This window comes from Dermacentor andersoni, chromosome 4 (genome assembly GCF_023375885.2).
Source record: "Dermacentor andersoni chromosome 4, qqDerAnde1_hic_scaffold, whole genome shotgun sequence".
Classification (NCBI taxonomy): Eukaryota; Metazoa; Arthropoda; class Arachnida; order Ixodida; family Ixodidae; genus Dermacentor; species Dermacentor andersoni.
The window spans coordinates 151478270-151502926 of record NC_092817.1 but is presented as its reverse complement, the minus strand read 5'-3'; the positions used below and the strand labels follow the sequence as shown (position 1 = coordinate 151502926).

Below are 24657 nucleotides of genomic sequence, written 5' to 3'. Positions count from 1 at the left end.
TAATACAGTATGCGAGGATATTCAGATTTCGCACTAAAACCAGTAGTACAGAGATAAACGTAGACAAGTATCTGTCTGACAAAATGCGCAACTATGGTGGCATTGTACATATCTCTGTCGTTCCGAGCGCGCTAAAGATGCTAGATCCTATCCATAATCAAGGTATCAGCGCAGCCACTGGCGCTTTTAGGACAAGTCCTATTGAAAGCTTATAGGCGGAATCAAATGAATGGTCACTCCATCTGCAGAGACCTTACATCAGCCTCACATATTTCCTGAAAATACATTCCAATCATGAACATACATGTTTTAGTACCGTTAACAATGATACGTGTGTTATAATTTTCCGTAATCATCCCTCTGTAAGACAGCCTTTCTCGCTGCGTGTGAGGTAGTTTAGTGATTAAATGCATGTACCAGTACTCGAGCATCGCTTAATGCGTCCAACCAAACTGTTTCCTCCTTGGGAGTGGCAGGTGGTAGAATGTGACATATCCTTTCTAGAACTTACAAAGCACGCTCCAGATGTCGAAATCCGAATGCATTTCCTAGAACATCAGTACAAACACTCATACACAGAGTTCTTCACAGACGCTTCCAGGTCACATGCGGAAATGTCCTATGCAGCCGTCGGTCCATTCTTCTCGGAATCCGATGTACTGCATCCGGAAACAAGTATCTTTACGGCCAAGCCCTACGCACTATTGTCGGCTGTGAAGCATATAAGGAAATCAAAACTCCAAAAAGCACATATATATGCAGACTCCCTAAGCATCGTGAAGGCCTTGATGCCACTTGGACAAGCGGCTGTGACCGTGATGTCACGTACCGCGCAAGAGTGACGGACTGTAACTGACGATGCGTGTGCTGTGTTATGTGCTTTCTCTCTCTCTCTCTCCTCCCCATCTTTCATCCCCCCAACCTGCTCCCATGTGTAGGTTAGCAAACCGGTTAAGCTAAACTGGTTAACCTCCCTGCCTTTCCTTCTCCACTTTTCCTTTCCTTCCTTCCTTCCTTCCTTCCTTCCTTCCTTGATGTCACTCTGTAAGCACAAAAATCCAGTACTAACTGAACTCTATTCCTACCTGTGTAAGGCGTATCCATCTAAGTGGCATATCATTATATGCTGGGTACCTGGCCATAGGGGAATCGAGGGCAACGTTCTGGGGGACAAGATGGCCACGTCGCTTGCATCACATGCTGTTAATCCTGCCGCTGCGGCCCCTGCCACAGATCTGAAGCCTTTCTTACGAAAGAAACTGCTGAACCACTGACAACGTATGTGGGACGCAGAAATGAATAAGAAACTGCCCGTGATAAAGCCACAGTTAGCTTTCTGGCCCTCCGCAACAAAATCACGGTGAACAGATGCCCTATTTTTTCGTCTCAGATTAGGACACGCATCTTGGACCCCTAATTTTCTACTTACTGGAAATGCACCTCGAACTTGCGGTAGATATGGTCAGAGGCTGACTGTAATCTACGTCTTCCTGAAATGTCGGGAAGCCTAAGCTGAGGGAAAGAAATATTTTTCCTCTTGCATACCGTTATTACATCCCTCTTCACCCGGCTATGTTTCTTCGTAATGAACCGCTTTTTAATACCAAAGCCTTCCTCGATTTCTTGAATGACGTCCTGCGTGTTATAAGTCCATTAAATGCATAGCGCATCCCTCTTCCCAGAGGATGCTGCTGTGATAATGTTTTGTATAGCACATGCCTCCAGGCCCGTATGATACAAGGGCCCCAATGACGCAGTAGTGCTCTAGCAAATTTTCGCATCAGACATATTTGTGCATCGTATCATTATTTCGCAATGCATCTTAATGCTCATAGTTCCCGCCATTTTTCAACGCCATAATCTTATTACACCTAGATTTTACGCACTTTAGAGCGACTATTTTAAAGGCCCCTTTACAGCCACTTCACATCAACTTCTTAGAAATCATACCTCAACGGCAAACCCATTAACACTGGCGTGGCGCTCTTTGGCCATACCTGGCCCTTGCGCCAGTAAACATCACACATTGATTCGCTGATTTTATGTCGAACAGACCTTTCCAAACCTGTCTAGGCACTGTGCTATCGCGCATATTTATCCAGAAAAACGGCATGCGACAAACTTGCATAATTAGCACAGTACTCTTTATAGCAAAAATGAACTCTATTAACAAAGTCATTCCCCCCTCTGTTATGGACTCCATATACGTCGACTCTCTGCAAATAGCTTGCCGCGCCTCAAACTTACCAACATGTGAAAGGCAGCTCCCGATAACAATAAACAACCTAATAGAGTGGACTGAGAAAAATAGCTTCTGCTTCTCTACTCAACAAACTGGTACAGTGCTATTCTCGCAAGAACGAGGATTGTACTTAGACCCGGTTTTAAATTTGTATGATGTCGCGCTGCCGGTAAAACAAGACTATGAACCCTTGGGACTAATCTTTGACAAAAACTAAACTTCCTAGCCCACATTAAAACGCTAAACATTAAAACACTAAAGATTAAGCCAAATAGAGCATTAAATATTCTTATATGTGTATCTCATAAGCCCTGGGGTTCCGACTGAACGTGTGTTTTACGTATTTACCGGTCTCTAGTGGTTATAATTTTAGACTACGGCTCCGTGGTTTATGGCTCAGCCAGACAGTCCTACATCCGACGATTTGATCCAGTGCAAAACCTGGGACTGCGACTGGCAGGTGGTGCTTACAGAACATCACTGATTCCAAGTTTATACGTTGAGTATAATGAACCCTCGCTACAGCAGCGCAGAGCGTTACTCACTTTTTCCTACGTACTAAGAATTCAGTCATCATCGCAATATATATGCTACAACATCCTCACACAATGCAACTCACGCTTACACTGTACAAATAAACCGAACATGATTAGGCCGCTTGTCCTGCGATATGAGGAATATTGGCGCGATTATGACATTCCTCATGAAGTCCTCCAGATTGCCAAAAAACCACAACGGTTGCCCCTATGGTGCGATTTCACAGTTAGGGGACTGGACGTCAACACATCTAAAAGAAAGGGACGCCCCGCACGAACACATTGTGCAAGCATTTCGTGCTCTTCAGGACAAACATCAAAAGACCATAATATTTTCCACTGATGGCTCTAAAACAAGGGAACAGGTGGACGTTGGGGCGTAATGGAAAATTGGAAAACAAGTGTTCGATTGGCCAAAACATGACTCTATTTTCACGGCTGAGGTTTACGCTATATGGGTTGTAGTTAAGATCATCACTGACAAACACATAAATGTAGTCATATACACTGAATCTTTAAGTGCACTAAAGGCTCTAGATCTGAAATATGAGCGTGAACTCCTGATAGAGGGGACATCTTAAACATGGTGGCGCTTAACAAATACGGGAGGTCAATTCATTTCTGCTGGGTCTCAAGCCATGTTGGGATACCAGGTAACGAAGCAGCTGATAGGTGTGCGTCGATGGCAGCGCGCAAAGACATAGCAAACACAACACTTGCATATCAATATAGTATCCGTGCGATTAGGAAAGCCTTTAACGTCAAAATGGCAACACGAACAGGACCGTAGTGTCGACAACAAGCTACATCTCATTAAACCCATACTTGGTGAATGCAATTCATGGTATCATATGGAGCGGTTCTTCGAAGTAGTTTTATGCCGACTACGCATTGGGCCCACACACCTCGCAAACAATTATTTACTTACGGAAAAAGACACACCAACATGTGAGAAATGCCAAGAACCACTAACAGTTATGCATATATTACTGACGTACACATAACGAAATACACAGACGAAACCTTTTGCAGGACTTATATCACTACACATACCTTTACACCCTGCTTTAATTTTAGATGACCGCCAGTCCTACTATCTGACGTGCGTCAATTGCTAGACGATACTGTATTGTTACATAAAATGTAGATTATTAACACAGGATTTTTTTCCTAAATTGGATTTTAAAACACCTCGTTCTTGGCTGAGCATAACGGTAGCCGCTTTTGCGGCTTTAAGCCACATTTCACTAACCGTTCCTAACGCCCATGCAGTCCTAGGTTTACTGAAAGATGTTTTATTACATGTTATCAGTCCAATAATTCATAGCGCATCCTGTCTCGAGAGGATACCGATGTGAATGTAGTTCTGTATAGCACATGCTAAAAAGCATATCACATGTTTTGTATAGCACGAAGGCTCTGTTACGGTAGTAGTGCTTCTTGCTAACGTTTGCCTGTGACATTTTTTAGTGTATCATCGTTGTTTTACAATTTATATTACGTGTGCACAATACGCATCATTAGGCATTACCCTAATTTTATTACATGTAGGTTTTACGCACTTTACAGCGACCGTTTTTAGGCCCCGTTGCAGCCACGTCACATTTAACTCTCGTAATTCATCGCTCTAGTGCAGCCTCATTAACACTGACCTGGCGCTCTTTGATCATACTTGGCTCTTGCGCCCAAAAAACACCACATTAATCACCATCAGGCAAGTAATGCAAGAAAAATCACTTCGCTAACCACGAGGACTTCGATAAATGCACACGTGAAGTAGTTGGGTGTTTTCACATGTAAAACGATTGGGGGTGCGCATCAGCCACTACTGTGCAGGTGTAAAAGTGAGGCGGAAAAAAAAAAAAGCAGAGAACAGATTGTTACGACCGGATCTGTTGAGTGATTGCTTGCAGTGCAAGGTAGATTTTGAAGGGAAATAATAAGATTAAGGAGATGTATACAAAACTGCTAGATAAAAAAGATATACAGCATACCTGATTAAATCAAGCAGGCTAGGTGACCATTTGTCACCGCCCCATTTCAAAGGGGATGCCATTAAATGATAATCATAATAATCGATAACAGTGTCCGTATAGCTATAATATTTGGTTTGAAAGCATATACACACTTAACAGACAGAAGAAGACAGCGGGATGCAGGCTGGCAAGTACCACAGAAAAGGGCACAAGTACACCTGCACATTCAGCAGTAAGAGGGGTAAGAAAATTTAGAAATGAAAAATAGAAAAAAAGGAAAGAGGGCTTTTATTGATCATCATGACTCTTGCTCATTTAACATTAGAGGGTTTTCTTTCCTATTGTATCTATTAGGAAATTTTTCTGAATGAACATTCAGTTGACATAATTCGCCTTGTGGTTTCTTCCTTGTCGACTTCGTCTGTTTTCTAGCTGCTTGCAATGGAGCTTAACAAAAATTGGCGGAACTCACCTCACCATGACTTTCGACGGCAATGTGTTAGTATTGAATCAATATAGTGACACAACGTATTGCCATTGTCGAAACGATTATAAATGAAAGACGTATACTGCAGCGGAGCTCCTCTTTCGCGCTCCTCTAAGAACACTCAGCGTCATCTAGCGCCGCCTCCGCGAAGCCTGGGGTGGCATCCCCAATGCATAGCGCGCTGGTGCGTGCGAGCACTGAGAAAGCCGTCATGCAGCAACAGGGCTCCCCTTTCGCATTTCATTGTGGACTCGCGGCGCCGTATATTGACATTGCCGAGAAGTGCGCGCGCTGCCTCCGAGACGAGGAGCGTGGTGCGCCGCGGCTTGCGAACGCTGACAATTGTTCCCTTGCTTACCGCTCACTCAGTGGCAGGTACTCGGGGACTCAAGTTGGCTAAAGCTTCATTGAAGAGTGGCATATACCCTATGCATTATGTGCTGCTTTTGCCCCATTCGTGGCGCAGCACGCCAAAGCGGTGGCATGAAGGGCGTACATTAAAGCGTCCCGTGTCCAGGGCATTTGGGGCGCAGCCTGCTAAAGCATCCGGTTGTTGTCCTTGAACCCTTGTGACGTAGGCTCGCTTCCGCTCAGCGTGGGAGAAGTTTAAGAGATCTTTGTCGTCAATGTAGAGCGGTACATTCTCAGTGGCACACACCCAGTTACTCAAGTTGGCTTCAATGATGTTAACTGAAGAGCGGCACGTACCTACTGGCAGATAGTCAGCCATACAATTTGGCACGAAAGAGGTTTATTAGGCTATTACATACCGAGTGGCACATACCCCATGCTGCAACTCGGTGTCAAGGAGTTTCTTCGATCAGTGGTGCCGACGCAGTTCCGCATATAGAGTGACCCACGTCCCTATGGCGAAAAACTGATGCGCTACCCCGCAGACCCCGGAGTACCCAGTGACAGAGGCAGGCGGGAAAACGGTTAGACACAAACATACATAGACACATACTTACAAGCAAAGCCCCAGCAAAGTGCATGAAGTATCCCAAGAATGATAACGTATTTACCTTGTACGCAAGCGACATAGCGCACTCAAATGACCCAGCGCACTCAAGTGACTAGCGCACGCAAGTGACAGCGTACGCAAAAGGCCGAATTCCCCATGTGTTCTTTAGTACTCTTCCTGCGTTTGTTTGTGCGAATGGCCCATGGCATCTTCTAGCTCTGGGTCCTCTGTTTGTCCAAATACCTGTTGTAAGCTAGACTATAGCGGAACAGTGTGTTCACAAAGTGCACTAGGTTGCATAAACTTTCTCTACAATAAATCTTCTCGACTGCCTTTGTAGATCATTGAACTATCTTTAACAGGCTCCTCATTCACTGGTGTAGGCCGGCTTTAAGCAGTTAACGTTGCCATCTGAGCAGTCATCTGCCACCATAGATTTAAATGAGCCGACGACAGGGTGCGTATGAGACATGAGTCAAAACTCGTAGCAGCTCATGTGAAAGGAAGCATGCCGCGGATGTTGTTCACCAGTTTCTGAATGCCCACTGACACCACCAATGACAGGCAGTGCTCGAAATGTTCACAGGGTGGCTTCGACGCCAGCAAGAAGTTCTTCCAGTTCACCTGCCCCAGCTACATGAGGAGCGGGTGCGTCGTCATGACACTCTTCGAGTATCCAGCTCCGAGCGGCCTGAAGGGTGGACCCGAGTGAGTGACGCTTTCCTTAATTTCTGCTCCTACTACGACGCACGAGAGCTCCCCGCTCATGTCCCTGCGTCGAAGGATTATCAGTGTAATTTGGTGGTCCCAGTGACAGTGGGTGATCACAGAGGTTCAATTAAACAAAGCGCAATAGGAAACGACGGAAATTTCCCTAACGACGGCGTTCACTATAAGCTATCTAAGGAAGATTGCGCACCCAACCAAGATCATTTAAAAAAAAAATTCGAAAAATGTCACTCACTGCAAGTTATCATTAAGCTAAATGAGATTTACATAACCTTGAAATCTCCTGTTTGACATCCGAGCCCTAATTCACAAATCTTTTCTTTTGTAAGTGCCCATTGTCATTGGTTCGTTGCCTTCATTACTAATACTATGTCCAGTACCAGGATTGCCTGGAATTTGATCTTACGAGCAATTGTAGCGTAACCGTTTTTGTGAATACATGCTCTGCACTTAACATTTTCGCGTCGTTTTGTGCGCTTTGTCACGCAGCAATGCTGCGTCAATGTTGCTGTCATCATAGCAGAGAATCCAGCCCTATATCTCAACGTACCACTGCTTCCACAAGCCACAGATCCCCGCGCAAGAGCACTTACGTCGCTACACTTTTGTAAACACTGCCCTTTCCAACAATATTTATCGGGTGGAGCCAATCTCCACGTGTAAACCTAAGGTCCACGATGTGAACACGACTGGTAGTGTCAGAATTCTTCGACTCCTGCGTCTTCGCCGGAAGGACATGGTATGTTTTCAACGTGCCTTGGGACAAAGACTACCAGTGAAAAAGCACTCAGTCCTGTCATGGTACGCGATCGCCTGTCCGACAACTCTATGCGATGGATCATCGACGACACAACCAAAGTCTGTCACACGGTAACTACATAAAACGGCAGTAAAAGTGCCAACTTTTGCCCGAGGAGACGGACATGTCCGATTTGTTATATCGTCACCGTGCCTGTAAAAGACTCTAGGACAGGTTCTTCGAAGTTTGTAAATAGGATCTGCAGATGTTTAAGCCAGAACACGAGTTTAGAAGTTTGAAACACAATTAATATGAAGCAACAGCACCTAATTCATTGACAAATGTAATTTTTCGTAAAGATCAGTACATAACTAACCCGGTCCCGCAGAGGCGTCTGCGTCAACAGGAGTTTGGTGTGCTGCGACGACGCGAGCACACTAGGGCTGGACCCTCCCATTTGTAGCCGGGCGCGTCTTAGCCGTGTCTGGGGAAAGGGGAATAGTGTGGGGTTAATCCGATGCCGGGTTTTCGGACCTTTAAGGCCCCCCGGCGGAGGCGACACACCTCTTTGGCCCCTGCTTCACACAGACGGCACCCCCGGACTGACTCACCCGGGGGACATCGGCAGTCGCCTTTTCCTGTAGCCCTCTTCAATATTTATCTTTATCTGTCACTATTTGACCTTTGCTATCTCCTATTTACTTCATTTCATTTTCATGTTTCCGGGCGGCTAGGATTCAGCATATGCCCCATATGCGTTGCCTCGTTATGGTCATATGATTAAAGCCGTTATGCATCGCTAGTGGTTTTTAAAACACTCTCGCATTGGGCTCCATTGTGGGGGGCCAGCTTAGCTGTCGTACGTATATGTATTTTCATGGATAAAACCCCCTCTTCAGTAATATCTGATCGGAGGCCGAAAAGGCACCGGACCGAGGTAATAAACTTGAATAAACCAAGTGGTAGCTTGACAAAGTTTTTTGTCATCACGTCTAAAACTGAACGAATAATTCATGACATATCCTCCTTCCTCATCGCCGAAGCACCTAACGAGTGTATTGGTCAGACCTCCAAATCGAAGAAAATCACTTCTGGAGACTTTTTGCTCGAAGCTGTGACAGCTGAGCATTGCAGGCAGATTGAGAAACTTCAGCAGATCGGCGACAACAGTGTGTCTGTGTCGCCACATCGTACACTGAACTACGCTAAGGGTGTGATCTCAGATACACAACTGCTAAAATGCAGACGAGGAAATTGAAGAAGCCTTGAGAGATCGGGGTGTTCTTGCTGCAAGACGAATAAAATCTAGAAAAAATGACAGTGAAATTCCGACCAAACACATTGTACTGACCTTCAACTCTCTAACGCTTCCATCCCGCACGGGCGTGTGCGTCAGCAGGAGTTTGGTGTGTTGCGACACCACGTACTCGAGCACACGAGGGTTGGACCCTCCCGGGTGTAACCGTGGGCGGCTTAGCCGTGTCCGGGGAAAAGGAGATCCTGGGGGTTGAGCCAATGCCGGGTGTTTGGACCTTTACGGCCCCTCGGTGGCGGCAACCCAACCCTTTGGCCTCGGCTTCACGTAGACGGCGCCCCCGAACTGACCCACCCGGGGGAAATCGGTAGTTGCCGTTTCCTGTCTCTTTTTTCCTCCAACCTTCGTCTTTCTCTCACCTTCCATCTTCCCTGTCTCCTTCTCATTTCTTTGTTATTTCCGAGCTTCCTGGCAGCAAGGGTTAGCCTTTTGTGAGTAGCCAACCTAGGTTATGTCATATTTGGGTATAGTGGCCACGTACAACGGACGTTTGCAGGCCCTGTTTTTGCAGGCTCTGCAGCGTCCCCTAGTTGGACTCCATGGTGGGTTGATGTCGTTGCTGCCGAAAACTGCACGTCTACGCATGGTTACTTCCTTCCCTCCGCTACCTAATCGCTCTGAAAACGGAGGGCGCACCGAAGATGTTTTCCAATTTTTTGGACGCCAAGTCCACACCTTCCCTCATTTTCATGTAGTACACTCAGAAAAAGCAGGCAAACCAGTGCGAACCCTCTCACCTTTCCTTGTTTCAAAGTCGTTAACTGAAATTTTTGGTCCAGGATATAAGGCGTCGGATATATAAGCGGTGATCTCCTCTTTGAGCTCCGCGATCAGAAGCAGTATGAGAAACTGCCAAAACTAGTGTCATCTGGGGAAACCCAAGTAATCGTAACCCCGCACCGTATTATGAATACCACGCGTGTGGTAGTTTCAGATGATGATCTTTGGAGTTAACTGAAGCGGAACTCTTGGAGGGCTTCAGTGAACAGAATGTGATCAACGTTAAAAGAATTAAGATGAGGCGAGATGGCAGAGAAATCCAAACCAAGCACTTGATAATCACCTTCGGTTCAAGTATCCTGCCCGAGTCAATCGAGGCAGGGTACATTAAGCTCCGTGTTAGGTCATACGTGCCAAATCCCCTGAGATGTTTCAAACTCCAACGTTTCGGCCACAGTTCGCAGAGCTGACGAGGCCGCCGAACCTGTGTGAAATGTAGTGCCCATGAACACACATCTGAAGCTTGTGAGAACTCTCTCCACTGTGTAAACTGTGATGGGGGGGCACGCCGCGTACTCGCGGTCGTGCCCATCCTGGCAAAAAAAAAAGAAAATTGTCACAACCAAAGTCAAAGAAAACATATCTTTCATGGAGGCCCGTAGGCGAGTGTCATACCTGCCTAAGAGCACCTTTGCCGATGTGGCGCCCCTGACGCGCCCCTTGTGGGTCGGCTGTTACGCCACCTGCCTCCGCGGCAGTTGCAGCTAGCGCTGCTCCGTCACCCCAGCAGAAGAGGCCATCCACCTCCGGGCAGGTGGCCTCAAAGGCCTCATCCAACGGGCCGAGGCCATCACGTCAAACAAAGCGCTCGGAAGAGCACATGTGCAGCGCCTCGCAACGGGCGATGGACACAGCCACCAGCGAGACGGCGCCACCAGCGCCTAAGGAGCGGCGAGGCACTCTCGATCGCTCAAAAAGAGACAAAACTCCAGTCAGGGCGCCTGCAAAGGGCCCGTGAGCTAATCCTCGTCTCTTAAACACACAGCACTAAACACAAGTAGCAAAATGGATACACAAATACTACAATGGAATGTTAGAGGACTTCTCCATAACATTGACGATATTAGAGAACCCCTACACAAACGTAACCCAAGTTTGCTGTGTGTTCAGGAGACGCATCTAAAGCGTCAAACACAAACCTTCTTCGCCAGTACACCATCTTCTGCAAAGACCGTGGTGAGGCTAACATCTCGGGTGGCGGTGTAGCAATCCTTGCAGGCAAGTGTGTCGCTTGTCGCCACGTAGTTTTACAGACACCCCTCTAGGCAGTGTCAATTAGAGGGGTTGTTTTCAATAAGTTGGTAACTATCTGTACCATATATATATCCCTAAGCTATCACCTCCAAAAAGCCGATTTCTATAACCTCATAAATCAGCTCCCGGAACCCTACATACTTGTGGGCGATTTTAACGCCCACAACACGATGTGGGGAGACGCGCGTTGCGACGCAAGAGGCCGACTCATTGAAAATTTTCTGACCTCTAGTGCCTGCCTGTTTAATAAGGAGCCAGCATATTACGGCATTCAACACAATTCATATTCATCCATAGACTTAGCAATAGGCTCTGCTTCCCTTCTGTCTTATCTGGAATAAAATGTCATCAATAATCCCTTTGGAAGTGACCACTTTCTAATAATTTTAAACTTATTAACGCAGCATAACAATCGCCCCAGTGTTCCCATTTGGAAATTAGCATCGGCTCACTGGGAGCATTTTAAAGAAACAATTCATTTATCAACCGATTTTACAAACAATTTCAGTATAGATGATGCTGTCGCCTATTCTACCGCTTTTATTTGCGATGCTGCTGAGAAGTTTATCCCGCAAACGAATGGTGGTTCACTTAGAAGACGTGTTTCCTGGTGGAATGATGACTGTAGAAATGCACTAAAGAGGCAGAATAAGGCATGGGGAATATTGCGTAGATCGCCGAACGCAGAAAATATAATTGAATTTAAACGCATAAAATCCCAGGGAAGCCGGATACGGCGTCAGGCGAAAAAAGAAAGCTGGGTGAGGTTCCTTTCAGGTATAAGTTCTTACACACAGGAGGCGAAAGTGTGGCGTGGTATAAAGAGGCTAAAAGGGCAGCAAATAAATCCGTTGCCTCTGGTGAACGATCAAGTGAATACCTTAGAAGAGCAGGTAGACACCCTAGGGGAGCACTTTGAGCGTGTGTCGAGCTCAATCCACTATTCCCAATCCTTTCTTAAACATAAAGAAATGAAATAACGTAAGCCAATCATACGTAAATGCAGACAGAATGAGCCGTATAACCGGCCTTTCAGTATTGCTGAGTTGAGAGCTGCCTTGAACAAATGCAAAAACTCTGCACCGGGACCTGACAGAGTCACGTACGACATGATCAGAAACTTACATACTGACACACAAGGTACCCAACTCGCAGTTTTCAACACAATTAGAGCTGCGGGATACCTTCCATCCACATGGAAAGAAGCGATTGTGGTCCCTGTTCTGAAGCAGGGTAAAGGCCCTTCCTTGGCGGCAAGTTACCGCCCGATGGCTCTTACAAATTCTCTGTGTAAGCTTTTTGAAAAAAATTGTTAATCGCAGACCTATACATTTTCTTGAACTCAACAATATGCTCGATCCTTATCAGTGTGGCTTCAGAGAAGGACGGTCGACAACCGATCATCTTGTGCGCATTGAAGGAAATTTCCGCGATGCATTTGTACATAAACAGTTGTTCCTATCGATATTCTTCGACATGAAGAAGGCGTATGACACAGCATGGCGTTACGGGATTTTGCGAGACTTGTCGGGAAAGGGCATCCGTAGAAATATGCTGAACATAATTGAAAGCTATGTGTCAAATCGTATCTTTCGCGTGAAAATCGGCAACGTATTATCGCAACCTTTTATACAAGAAACTGGGGTACCCCAGGGTGGCGTACTCAGCTGCACGCTCTTTATCGTAAAGATGAACACGCTTCGTGCATCATTACAACCAGCAATCTTTTATTCCGTGTACGTCGACGACATACAAATAGGTTACAAATCGTGCAACATCACAGTGTGCAAGAGATAGGTCCAGTAGGGATTAAGCAAAGTCTCCAAGTGGGCAGACCAAAATGGATTAGAAATCAACCCCCACAAAAGTTCTTGTGTTCTCTTCACAAGAAAGAGAGGCCTGATCCCAGATCCTTGTGTAGAACTGGGCGGACAACAAATACCTCTGTACAATGAACACAAATCTTTAGGTGTAATACTTGACTCGAGGCTTACTTTCATCTGGCATATAAAATGTCTTTAAGCGAAATGTCTAAAAACAATGAATTTACTTAAAATCCTAACCCACACAACATGGGATAGCGACAGGAGGAGTTTACTGAATCTTTACAGGAGCCTAGTTCGATCACGATTAGATTATGGTGCCGCAGTATATCACTCTGCCGCGCCGAGCGCGCTAAAGATGTTAGACCCCGTTCATCGTCTGGCTTTCCGCCTGGCCACAAGCACTTTAGAACAAGCCCTGTTGAAAGTCTATACGTAGAGTCAGACGAGTGGTCACTCCATTTTCAGAGAACGTACATCAGCTTCACGTATTTTCTCAAAGTGCGCTCTAATAAAGAACTTCCTTGTTTCGCAACTGTTAACGACTTGACGTGTCAAGCGCTTTTTCGTAATAGACTCTCTATGAGACTTCCTTTGTCACTCCGTGCAAGAGGGCTTAGAAAACAAATGGATTTATTTATTTATTTCAATGTACCTTACAGGCCCCAAGGGGAGCATTGAGTAAGGGGGGCGCCAATGAACAAATGACAAGAGGAAACAGATCTATGAGCACTAAAAAATGTGAGAGCTATAAATGCTTGTAATGATCACAGGCTTCCAAAACAGTGTAAAAAAAGAAACGCTAAATCAATACAAAGAGTTATCTGGAAAGGAATGAAAAGTACAATTCACCCTAACATAAAAAGCGCTGTAACACTCGCGCAAAATAACATACATAGCGCGAGTACACAAAGCAAAAAAAATTGAAACCACAATAACAAGAAGAAAAAAAAGTGACGTATTATGTGACATGACATATGTACAGATGAATATATTTGTTATGATGACTGTAGGTTTAGTAGTTGTCTGAATTTATTATTGCTCATTTGAGCGACAGTGCTATTAGGAAGCGAATTCCATAACCGAATCGCTCGTGGTAAAGCCGAGAAGTTAAATGCGTTAGTGTTGCCATAAATGCGAGTGAGGCTTAAATCATTATAAAGTCGTCGTGATGTGCAAGACGCGCGTTCCAGTGGCAAGCTTGATGGCTTGATTTGGTAAACATATCGATGGAGCAAGGACAGGAGTGCTATGTCACGTTGGCTACTCAGTGATTGAAGGGAAAGGTCGAGTTTTATTTGGGTAATGCTTGACTGGTAGCTGTAATTTCGGGAAATAAATCGACTAGCTCGGTTTTGGATGGCTTCTAACATGCGTATTAAGTATTCATGGTAGGGAGACCATATAGGGGACGCGAACTCAAGCTGAGGGCGTACAAATGATATGAATGCCAATTTACGAATGTTAGACGGGCAATTACGCAAGTTGCGACGAATATACCCAAGAGATTTAGAAGCGTTTGCGCATATGTTTGAAATGTGAAAGGCCCAGGAAAGGCTCGGTGTAAGATTTACGCCTAGGTATTTATATGCTGATGCCCGAGATACTATATTTGAGTTTATATAATAGGAAAACCTATGAGTTGATGTTTTTCGCGTGAATGTCATTAGTTGGCATTTAGATGAGTTAAGTTTCATTTGCCAGTCTTCACACCATTTGGTAACGAGATGAAGGTCCTCTTGAAGAATGCGATGGTCATCAAGGCTGCGAATTGGTCGATATAATATACAATCGTCGGCGAAAACACGCATGCAGGATGAGATGTTATTGGGCAGATCATTGATGTAAATAAGAAAAAGCATGGGTCCTAGTACGCTACCCTGGGGTACACCGGAACTGACATATGCAAGGGGTGACGTAAAATTATTAACGACTGTAAATTGCTGGCGATTTGTTAGGAAGTTAGAAATCCAGGAGAGCGTTAAGCAGTCTAATTTGAGAACGGATAACTTGGAAATTAAACGGCAGTGAGCCACACGGTCGAAGGCTTTGGAGAAGTCGAGAAAAAAGCAATCTGATTGAAGATTATGGTCCATGTTAAAATGCAAGTCTGTAGTGAATTCTAGTAACTGCGTCTCACATGACAAACCTTTCCTAAACCCATGTTGGTTAATAAAGAAAAAGTTATTTGATTCCAGATGATGATATATGTGAGATGCAATGATATGTTCAAGCATTTTGCAGCATATACTTGTCAATGATATTGGCCGATAGTTTTCTGGGGAATTCTTGCTACCACTTTTGTGGACTGGTATCACTTTTGCTATTTTCCAGTCTAAGGGAAGCTGGCCTGATGATAACGACTGGCGGAAAATATTGCATAAAAATTTGCTAGATAGCGTGACTGTATTCTTTAAAATTTTTGAGTTAATATTATCGACACCCGAAGAAGTAGTCAACTTAAGGTTATTTATGAGACCTGCGATACCATCCTCTGTTACATCTATGGATTGCATGTACTGGTAATCTTGATCAGTGACTTCCGGCAGATTAGAATGGTCTTCTATTGTGAATATGGATGAAAAAAATTCATTAAAGATGACTGGGCATTCCTTGTCACTGATTGGAGCTTGATTCCCATCACTTAGTGAAATGTGATGCGAGCCACTATTGGGTGAAATCACCTGCCAGAATTTTTGGGGGTTGTTTTTAAGTAGTGAAGGTAGATCTTGAGAGTAGTATTTTTCTTTAGCCTCTCTTAAAGATGAACAGTAAACTTTCAAAAATGAGCTATATTTATCCCATACCACGGGTGAGTTTGTACGCTTTGCGGTTGCGTATAGCCTTTTCTTCTTGTTTCTGAGCCGTCGAAGGTACTTGGTGAACCAAGGGTTCCGTCTATCGCCTGTTATTCTGATTTGGGGGATATACGTTTCCACTAAAGCACACAGCTTTTCTTTAAAGAGAAGCCAGTTTTCGTTGACTGCCCGAGCCGAAAACGAAGCTAAAAAGGTGCCAGAAAGAAAAGTCTCAAGTTCTTTGTTGATATTGCCATAGTCTCCCCTGTTGTAATCACGGATGGTTTTCTTTGAGACGCCTGTATATTTCAAGGGAATGTTAAGAGTAAGTTGTAGTAGCTTGTGATCACTGAAACCGTTTAAGCAAACAACTTCACCAATTGTTTCAGGGGCGTTAGTGAAAACTAAATCTAAAATGTTAGTGCCACGGGTGGGCTGCGTAATTATTTGGAATAAATTGAAATCTAACATTAAAGAAATGAACTCCATTGACGTATGACAAGAGGATGATAGGTTATTCCAGTCGATCAAAGGAAAATTAAAGTCGCCAAAAACATAGACGATGTCAGCCTGACAGAGCTCAAGGGCTTTAGAAATACTATTGCGCAGTTCGACAAGAAAGTACTGGTTTGTATCGGGAGGACGATAACAACATCCTATCAGTAGCTTGTTTCTGTAGGTTTGACATTCAGCCCATACTATCTCAATACTGGAATCTACATTAATAACTTGTGAGGTAACTGTTCTTTTGGTACCAAGGAGTACGCCACCACCTCTCTTTCCGGTCCGATCACACCTTAAAATGTTAAATGTGCTATCATGTGGAAATATTTCATTATCTGTTATTTCAGAGTGTAGCCATGTTTCAGTAAGAACAAGAATATCTGAACTGCAGTCATCAAGAAATGAGGCAATATCGTCGCGTTTAGGCAACAGACTTCGGATATTTGTGAAAGATATTGATAATGATGGTGCGATGACAGGTGGCTTTGACTTCCTGCAGTTCACATCATGCAGTGTGGTTTGCTGCTATTTAACACAAGGAACAACTGTATTCCGAGTGCTATCAAAAATATAAATGGCGTCCCCAATTCGTAGTCGATCGGTTAACAACGTAAATGGCTTAGCTTCAGTTTTCGCAAAAGCAATTAGCTGCTTTCTTGCCTGCCGGGTAGCTGGCGAAAAATCCTCGCGAATTGAAAAACCAGATCCTTTCAGTTTGCGTGCAGAAGACAAGATACAGCCTTTGTCTTTGAAAAACGTCATTTTCGCAATAATAGGCCTCACCCTGCCTATCGCAAATTTCCCTAATCGGTGCACCCTCTCAAACTGCGCAGTCGTGAATTCCGTACCCAATTTTTCGGAGCAAAATTGTATCACTTTTTTTTCTGAAGCTGCCCAGTTTTCATTAGCCTCATCTGCTATTCCAAAAAAGAGCAGGTTGGATCGTCGCATACGGTTTTCCGCATTTTCACATCTAGAAGATATTTTACACAGCTGATTGGAAACGTCACGCAATGTTTCCAAACACGTTCCAGAATCCCCAGCTGGTTGAGATGGCACAGATGATTCCAACGCTACTAGCTTCGTATGTAGCAGTTTAATTTCGTTTACAGCGGCAGCGCGTTCCTCGTTCGCTCGCACCAAGTCACTGCGCAAAGCCTTCTCATTTTCTGCATGTTTGCGTGCAGTTTCCAAAGCAGCTGCCTGTCCCTTTTCGAAATTTCTACAATCGGCTTGCATAGCAGCCACGGCGTCTTCAAGCTTACTTATTCGTTCCAAGGCAGCAGCGAAGGCGTCCGCCTCAACCTTCGACATTGGGCCGGGATTCTGCTCGACGTCACCCGCGAGGACAAGTAACAGCTTAAACAAAGTAAAGTACATGTTTGATAACAAAGTGACCGACCGCTTAAACGCGTCAGTCCACTACTCGTCAGTCCCAGTACTCGAACATCGTCTAATGCCTCCAGCTAAGCTACTACCGCCTTGGGAGTGGCAGGTGATAGATTGTGATGTATTTTTTGTAGAGGTTACAAAGCACCCTCCTGACCTTGAAATCGCTATGCATTTCCGTGAACTTCAATCGAAGTACCCCTGCTCTGAATTTTACACAGACGCGTCAAAATCACATGCTAGTGTATCTTATGCCCCTGTTGGTCCTTCTTTATCTAAATCTGACATATTGAACCCGCTAACAAATATCTTCACTGCAGAAGTCTATGCAGTACTGTCTGCAGTAAAACATAAATAAATTAAAACTCGACAGAGCAATAGTATTCACATACTCGTTGAGTCTTGTAAAAGCGTTAATCTCTATACAAAGGCATATAAATCCTGTCTTCAATGAACTCTACTCTCTCTTATGCAATATTTACCTATCACATAAACATGTAGTAATATGCTGGGTGCCTGGCCATAGAGGCAACGAGGGTAATGTACCAGCTGATAAAATGGCCAGATCACTCACGTCACTGACCACCTTTCCTACAGCTGCTGTTCCTCTCACAGATCTGAAGCCTTTCTTGCACAACAAACTGCGACAACACTGGCAACGCATGTGGAATGCAGAAATAAAAAATCAACTGCACGTCATCAAGCCACAGTTAGGTTTTTGGTTCTCACCAACAAAATCACGCCGAACAGATGTCCTATTTTGTCGCCTCAGAATAGAGCACACATTTGGTACCCACAATTTTCTGTTTACTGGAAATGAACCGCCAACCTGTGGTCGATGTGGTTAGAGGCTGACCGTCCTCCACGTCCTCTTGGATTGTCGAAAAGCCGAATCCGAAATAAAGAAACGTTTTCCTCTTGCGTGTCATTATTGCGTCCTTCTCCACCCAGCTATGTTTCTTGGTAAAGGACCGGTTTTTAACACCGAGGCAGACATGAAATTCTTCAAGAATGTATTTGTACACGTTATAAGCCCATTAAATTCGTAGAGCATCCTCGCTCCAGAGGATGCCACTGTGATAATTGTTTTGAATAGCACATGCCTCCAAGTCCTTGAGTTTCAAGGGCTCTAAGGAGGCAGTAGTGCTCTAACATATCTTATATAACCTGATATATTTTTAGACATCATATCATTCTTTTTAAATGCGTCTTATTGTTTATAGTACACGTCATAAGTCATCGCCATAATCTTATTATACAGATTTTACGCACTTTAGCGCGACCATTTTAAGGCCCCTCTACAGCCACGTCACACCAACTTCATAGAACTCATGATTTCACTGCAAACTCATTAACACGGACGTGGCGCTCTTTGGCCATACTTGGTCCTTGCGCCATAAAACATCAAACATTCATTTCATTTCAATTCTTCTGGTGCGTGCGTTCTGAATAAGAAGGAACCCACATATTACTCTCTAGCAAGCAGAACCTTTTCTTCAATCGATCTCAGCATAGTTTCTCCTATTATTCTGCCTGAACTTGAATGGGAAGTTACCAGCGATCCTTACGGGAGCGACCACTTCCCCATACTGCTAAGAACATCGAAAGAAAACGAATACCCACCACAGGCTCCTAGCTGGAAGGTTCATACAGCGGACTGGGAGAAATTTCGGAATCTCACTAGTATCTCATGGGATGAAATGTCTTCTTTTGGAATTGATGCTGTTGTGCAGTATTTTACAGCCTTCATTATAGATGCCGCATCTAAATGCATATCTGAAGTAAGCGGCTTGGCATGCAGACGACGTGTCCCGTGGTGGAACGGCGAATGTAAAATCGCCCGTAAGAAACAGAACAAAGTGGGGGGGTTGCTACGCGCTGCTCCCACTGCAGAGAATCTTATCAACTTTAAAAAAGTAAGGTCCCAAGGCAGGCGAACCCGCCGACAGGCCAGAAGAGAAAGCTGGCAGAAGTTTTTATCGGGCATCAACTCGTACGCAGATGAGGCCAATGTCTGAAACAGGGTTATTAGGATAAGAGGGCGACAAGCACACTCACTCCCTCTGGTAAACACACAAGGCGATACCCTGCAAGATCAGGCAGACTCACTTGGGGAGCACTTTGAGAGCCTGTCGAGCTCAACCCATTATTCTCAGTCCTTTCTCAAATATAAACAAACAGAAGAAAGTAAGCCAATAATTAGAAAATCCAGACAGAATGAACCCTATAACCGGGCTTTCAGTATTGCCGAGTTGAGAGCTGCCTTGAACACATGCAAAAGCACTGCACCGGGACCTGACAGAGTCATGTATGACATGATCAGAAACTTACATACTGGCACACAAGTTACACTACTTACACTTTTCAACACTCTGTGGGCTGCGGGATACCTCCCATCTGCATGGTTCCTGTCCTGAAGCAGGAAAAAGACCCCTCCTTGGCAGCAAGTTATCGTCCCATAGCTCTTACAAATTGTCTGTGTAAGCTTTTTGAAAAAATGCACATATTGAATACATATCGAGCTCCTCGCACTACTCCGAAACCTTCCTAAAGTACAAAACGAGAATAAAACAGCAAAAGTTACAAAGAAAATGTGCTAAAAGTGTGGCGTACAACGAACCATTCTGCATAGCAGAACTGCAGGCAACACTGAACTGTTGTAATACATCCGCCCCAGGTTTAGACCGCGTAATATATGAGAAGTTGAAACAACTACCCTCCGAAACACAAAAAACTCTCCTTTACCTTTACAACGTTATAAGGTTTTCCGGCGAGATCCCCTCTGTTTGGAAGGAGGCTATTATAATTCCCATTCTAAAGCACGGAAAGAATCCTTCCTCTGTATCAAGTTACAGACCCATAGTAGTAACAAGTTGCCTCTGCAAAGTTTTCGAAAAAATGATTAACTGTCGCCTACTACACTTCCTCGAATCAAACAAATTGCTCGACCCATACCAGTGCGGGTTTCGGGAGGGTCGATCCACCAATGACCATCTCATACGTATCGAGGCACGTATCCGTGAAGCTTTTGTTCATAAGCAGTTTTTCGTATCAGTATTGCTAGATATGGAGAAAGCATATGATACTACGTGGTGGTTTGGGATATTGAGAGACCTTTCACAGTTAGGTATACACGGTAATATGTTCAATGTTATTGAAAGTTATCTGTCTAATCGCACATTCCGTGTTCGAGTGGGCAACGTTCTGTCACGGAAATTTGTACAGGAAACTGGAGTGCCGTGGGGCGGGGTGCTCAGCTGCACGCTCTTTATAGTAAAAATGAATTCTCTTCTACACATACCACGTAACATCTTCTATTCAACATATGTTGACGATGTGAAGATAGGTTTTCAATCAATTTCTCTCGCAATCTGTGAGCGACAGGTCCAGCTTGGTCTTAACAATGTCTCCAAATGGGCTGATGAGAACGGGTTCAGACTTAACCCACAAAAAGCACATGTGTCGTTTTCTCCAGAAAAAGAGGCCTGCACACTGGTCCTGAAATTGTGTTGCATGGTGAGTATCTGCCTGTAAATAGGGAACATACATTTTTAGACATAATCTTAGACGCGAAATTAACCTTTATACAGCACATAAAGTATCTTAAAAACTAATGTATGAAAACAATGAATATATTAAAGGTGCTGTCAAGCACAACCTGGGGCAGTGATAGAAAATGTCTCATGAACTTATATAAAAGTCTCATACGCACACGACTACACTATGGAGCCATAGTTTACCAGTCGGCTACTCCAACTGCTCTGAAGATGCTAGACCCTGTCCACCACTTAGGAATTTGCCTATCAACAGGGGCCTTTAGAACAAGCCCAGTGGAAAGCCTTTACGTTGAATCGGATGAGTGGTCACTTCATCTGCAGAGAACATATTCGTCTTTCGTGTATTTTCTGAGAGTGAACGCAAACAGTGAGCACCCAGCGTATTCCACTATAAATAATTTGTTCAGTTCTCAACTTTTCTGCAACCGACCCACAGTGGCAAAGCCTTTCTCACTGCGTGTTAGAGACATAGCTGAAGAAACAAGGGTTCCACTGCTTGAATACCACCTTATGCTCCCTGTTATACGGCCCCCGCCCTGGCAGTGGCAATCTATACACTGTGATACATCTTTCGTAGCTGTTACAAAGCGCGCGCCTGTCGCGCATATTCGAATGCTGGGCTAGTTGGTTATGATTAGCATTATGAAACATAGTTCCATACTTAGCGATATACTTTCTAGTACATTGGGCCCTTTCTCCCCTCCTCCTTTATGTGCAAACCCTTCCTCGACCCTTGTCAACCTTTCAGCAGTGACCACATGCCGTGCAAGAGAGCTGACGTTTGCTTTGGACCACCGTCTTGTCCTACCTGGTGTCCATGCCCTGTTTGCGCCGTGCTTCCCATCTGCTCGACATTCAAGAAGGATAATGAAGATTATGCGCTCCGAGCTGTGGCGACAGATCAGACACCTGCAGAACTGCCTGCGCACCTACTCCGCTTCGTTAGTGCCTGGACAGAATGGTGACCCACTTTTCCGAACGCTGAACAGTGAGGCTACAAGGACTTCCGAGTTTTTGTGGAGCATGTGTCTTAGAAATCTGTGTGCGTTGAAGAAAGCGCAAGTGCGACAGCATGATGCTCCAAAGCAAGTTACCTGCATCGGTGAGTGTGACTTGCCTGAAAGGGTTGTAGCTGTGCTAAGCCATGATCCTAAGTTTTGTATCGAGGCTAAAGAAGAACCGGTACGAATGCTGTCTATAGTCAGAAATGTGGCCGCGGCAGCCAGTTCAGATGAACAAGAGCGATGTATAGCTGAAGGCGTAGAGTCACTGCAACATAGAGGTGCGCCTTTTGCTCCAAAATTACCTGTCAGATTCACTGTTAACTACTTGAAGAGCAAAGATCTTAACCTATTAGTTGGGGACAAAGAGGGCGGCTTTGTTGTGATGCCAAAAGGTCTGTTCCTACAGAAGGCAAATGAGGCTATCGCAAAAAACTTTGTCCCAGTGACTGTGTCGTTAGCTAAAGTGAAGAAAAAGGCTATTGCTTTATGTGAAGAGCTCAAGCTAGAAAAATTAAGAGCATCAACGCTGCTGACATTGTGTCTTTGAGTGTTTTCTTCACTGTAAAGACCTACAAGGAATCTCTTCCATTCAGGCCTATTGTCACAGAGAAGGGCTCCTGGCAGGGCATCTTATCAAGGTATCTGCAGAAGCACCATAGTACCATTCCGTTAGAAGACCCTTTCCTGGTAAAAAATTCTACAGAGGTTATCGAATGTTTTTCTGGCTGTGAAACCCCGTGTCAAAAGAGGTTTGCATTTTCTATCGATGTAGAAGATTTGTTTTACTCATTGCCTCATCCTGAGCTTTTCAGCGCGGTTAGAAGCCACATTGAAGACATGGCACCAGTGGCCTTCCAAAACATGACTGGGTTATCAACCGACAATTTTTTAGAGCTGATTTCCTTTTATCTCTCATCCACCATTATCACTTTTAATGACAGCTGTTTTATCCAAAAAGAAGGAGTGTGCATCGGCTCTTGCCTAGCACCACTATTAAGCGATATTTTCTTAGCAAGTATTGACAAGCGCATTCAAGCGTCCCTTTACAACGCAGGCGTGCAGAAAGTTTTTAGATATGTCGACGATTACCTCGTTGTAATGAATACGACTGATGCTCAGGATAGATGCAATAGTATAAGCAACATTTCGATATTTTTGCTAGTAACGCCTTTGCAATGAAGTTCACGCACGAACTGCCGCAAGATGATCGCATCCAGTACCTCGACTTGTGTCTTATTTTTCATGGAGCGCGCGTGTGCTGGCAGTACAAGCCACGGTCGAAAAAACAAATTCTGAATTATCAATCGGCCCACTTCAAGCTCGTAAAAAGAGCTATATCAAAAAACTGCATCCGCTCTGCTCTAGACAAGTCATGCGAACATCAAGTTCGTGACAGCGTCGACGCCCAGCTAAGGCGTCTGGAGAAGGCCGGGTTCCACGGAGAAATCGTGGCCTCGGTGGTAGAGAGACAGATTCGCGAGGCAAAGGCTGGTGGGAGGCGCAGGCTGAAAAAAAGTCGCACGCCCGCAAAAGCGCCCTGTCGTAGTGCCTTATTGGCACCAGGTTTCTCACCGCCTCAAAAAGGTTGGCGACAGGTGCGGGGTGCGTGTTGTGTTCTCAGCACCGGAAAAGCTGGGACGAATGTGTCGCCTAGTAAACGAATCCCAGCAGAAGCCAGCTTGCAAAATAAAGCACACCAAAGCCCTCGTTGAATGTGACGTCGGTGTTGTGTACAGTGTTTCCCTCGCCTGTGGGAAATGCTATATTGGCCAAACCGGGCGCTGTCTGAATGAACGCTTGCTAGAGCATCGCAGGAATGCTACATCACTAAGTAGCGCTGGTCATTTAGCCGACCACATTCGCCGTTGCTCGCACAAGCCAGCATGCAAGGCGTTTTTCCAATGAACACGCGTATTGCGCAAGTATAGCAATCAGAAACACCGGGAAATATTTGAAGCGTTTTGTATCTACAATGAAAACGATTACTGTGTCAGTGCTCCTTCTGTTGCACTCGGGACAAAAGAAATTGATTATCTCAGGGCAAACGGGTGTGTCGAACCAGCAAGGTAGGGCGGGAGATGAACAAGATTGTACTGAGTGATGTAAAAATGAGAGGGAAAAGTTTCTCAATTTTTGTTTTGACACCTCTGATGACCTTTGCCTAGACCAAGGAAATATTTTTTGGTGGTCCTGCGCACTAGCAGTCCCCCACCCCTCCCCCTGTGTACATAAAGCCCTGTTTTCCATGAATAAAATTCAGTTGAAGTCCGGCGTTCGTGTTGTCTTTCTCTCCTCATCCTTGTCCAAATGTGCGCTGGAACTATGTTTCATAATGCTAATCATAACCAACTAGCCCAGCTGTCCATACTTAGTAATGTTCTGGTGGACGAGATGGCCACGTCCATTGCATCGTAAGCTATTAAACCTTCCGTCGCTGTCCCTACCACAGATATGAGGCCTTTCTTACGAAGGAAACTGGGAAACCACTGGCAACGCTTGTGGGACGCGGAACGAAATAATAAGATGCACGTGATATAGTCACAGATAGGTTTCTGGCCCTCCG

The 24657-nt window shown here is 44.8% G+C and overlaps 1 protein-coding gene across 2 annotated transcripts in view; it reads left to right on the top strand.

Moving 5' to 3' along the window:
• The window catches only part of LOC126537799 (uncharacterized), a 213508-nt gene that overhangs the window by 7372 nt on the left and 181479 nt on the right, over positions 1–24657 (top strand). For both annotated transcript variants that reach the window (XM_055074554.2, XM_055074553.2), the window contains exon 2: positions 6789–6910. In XM_055074554.2, coding sequence (XP_054930529.1) covers positions 6789–6910 — 122 coding nt within the window. The remainder of the gene's footprint in view (positions 1–6788; positions 6911–24657) is intronic.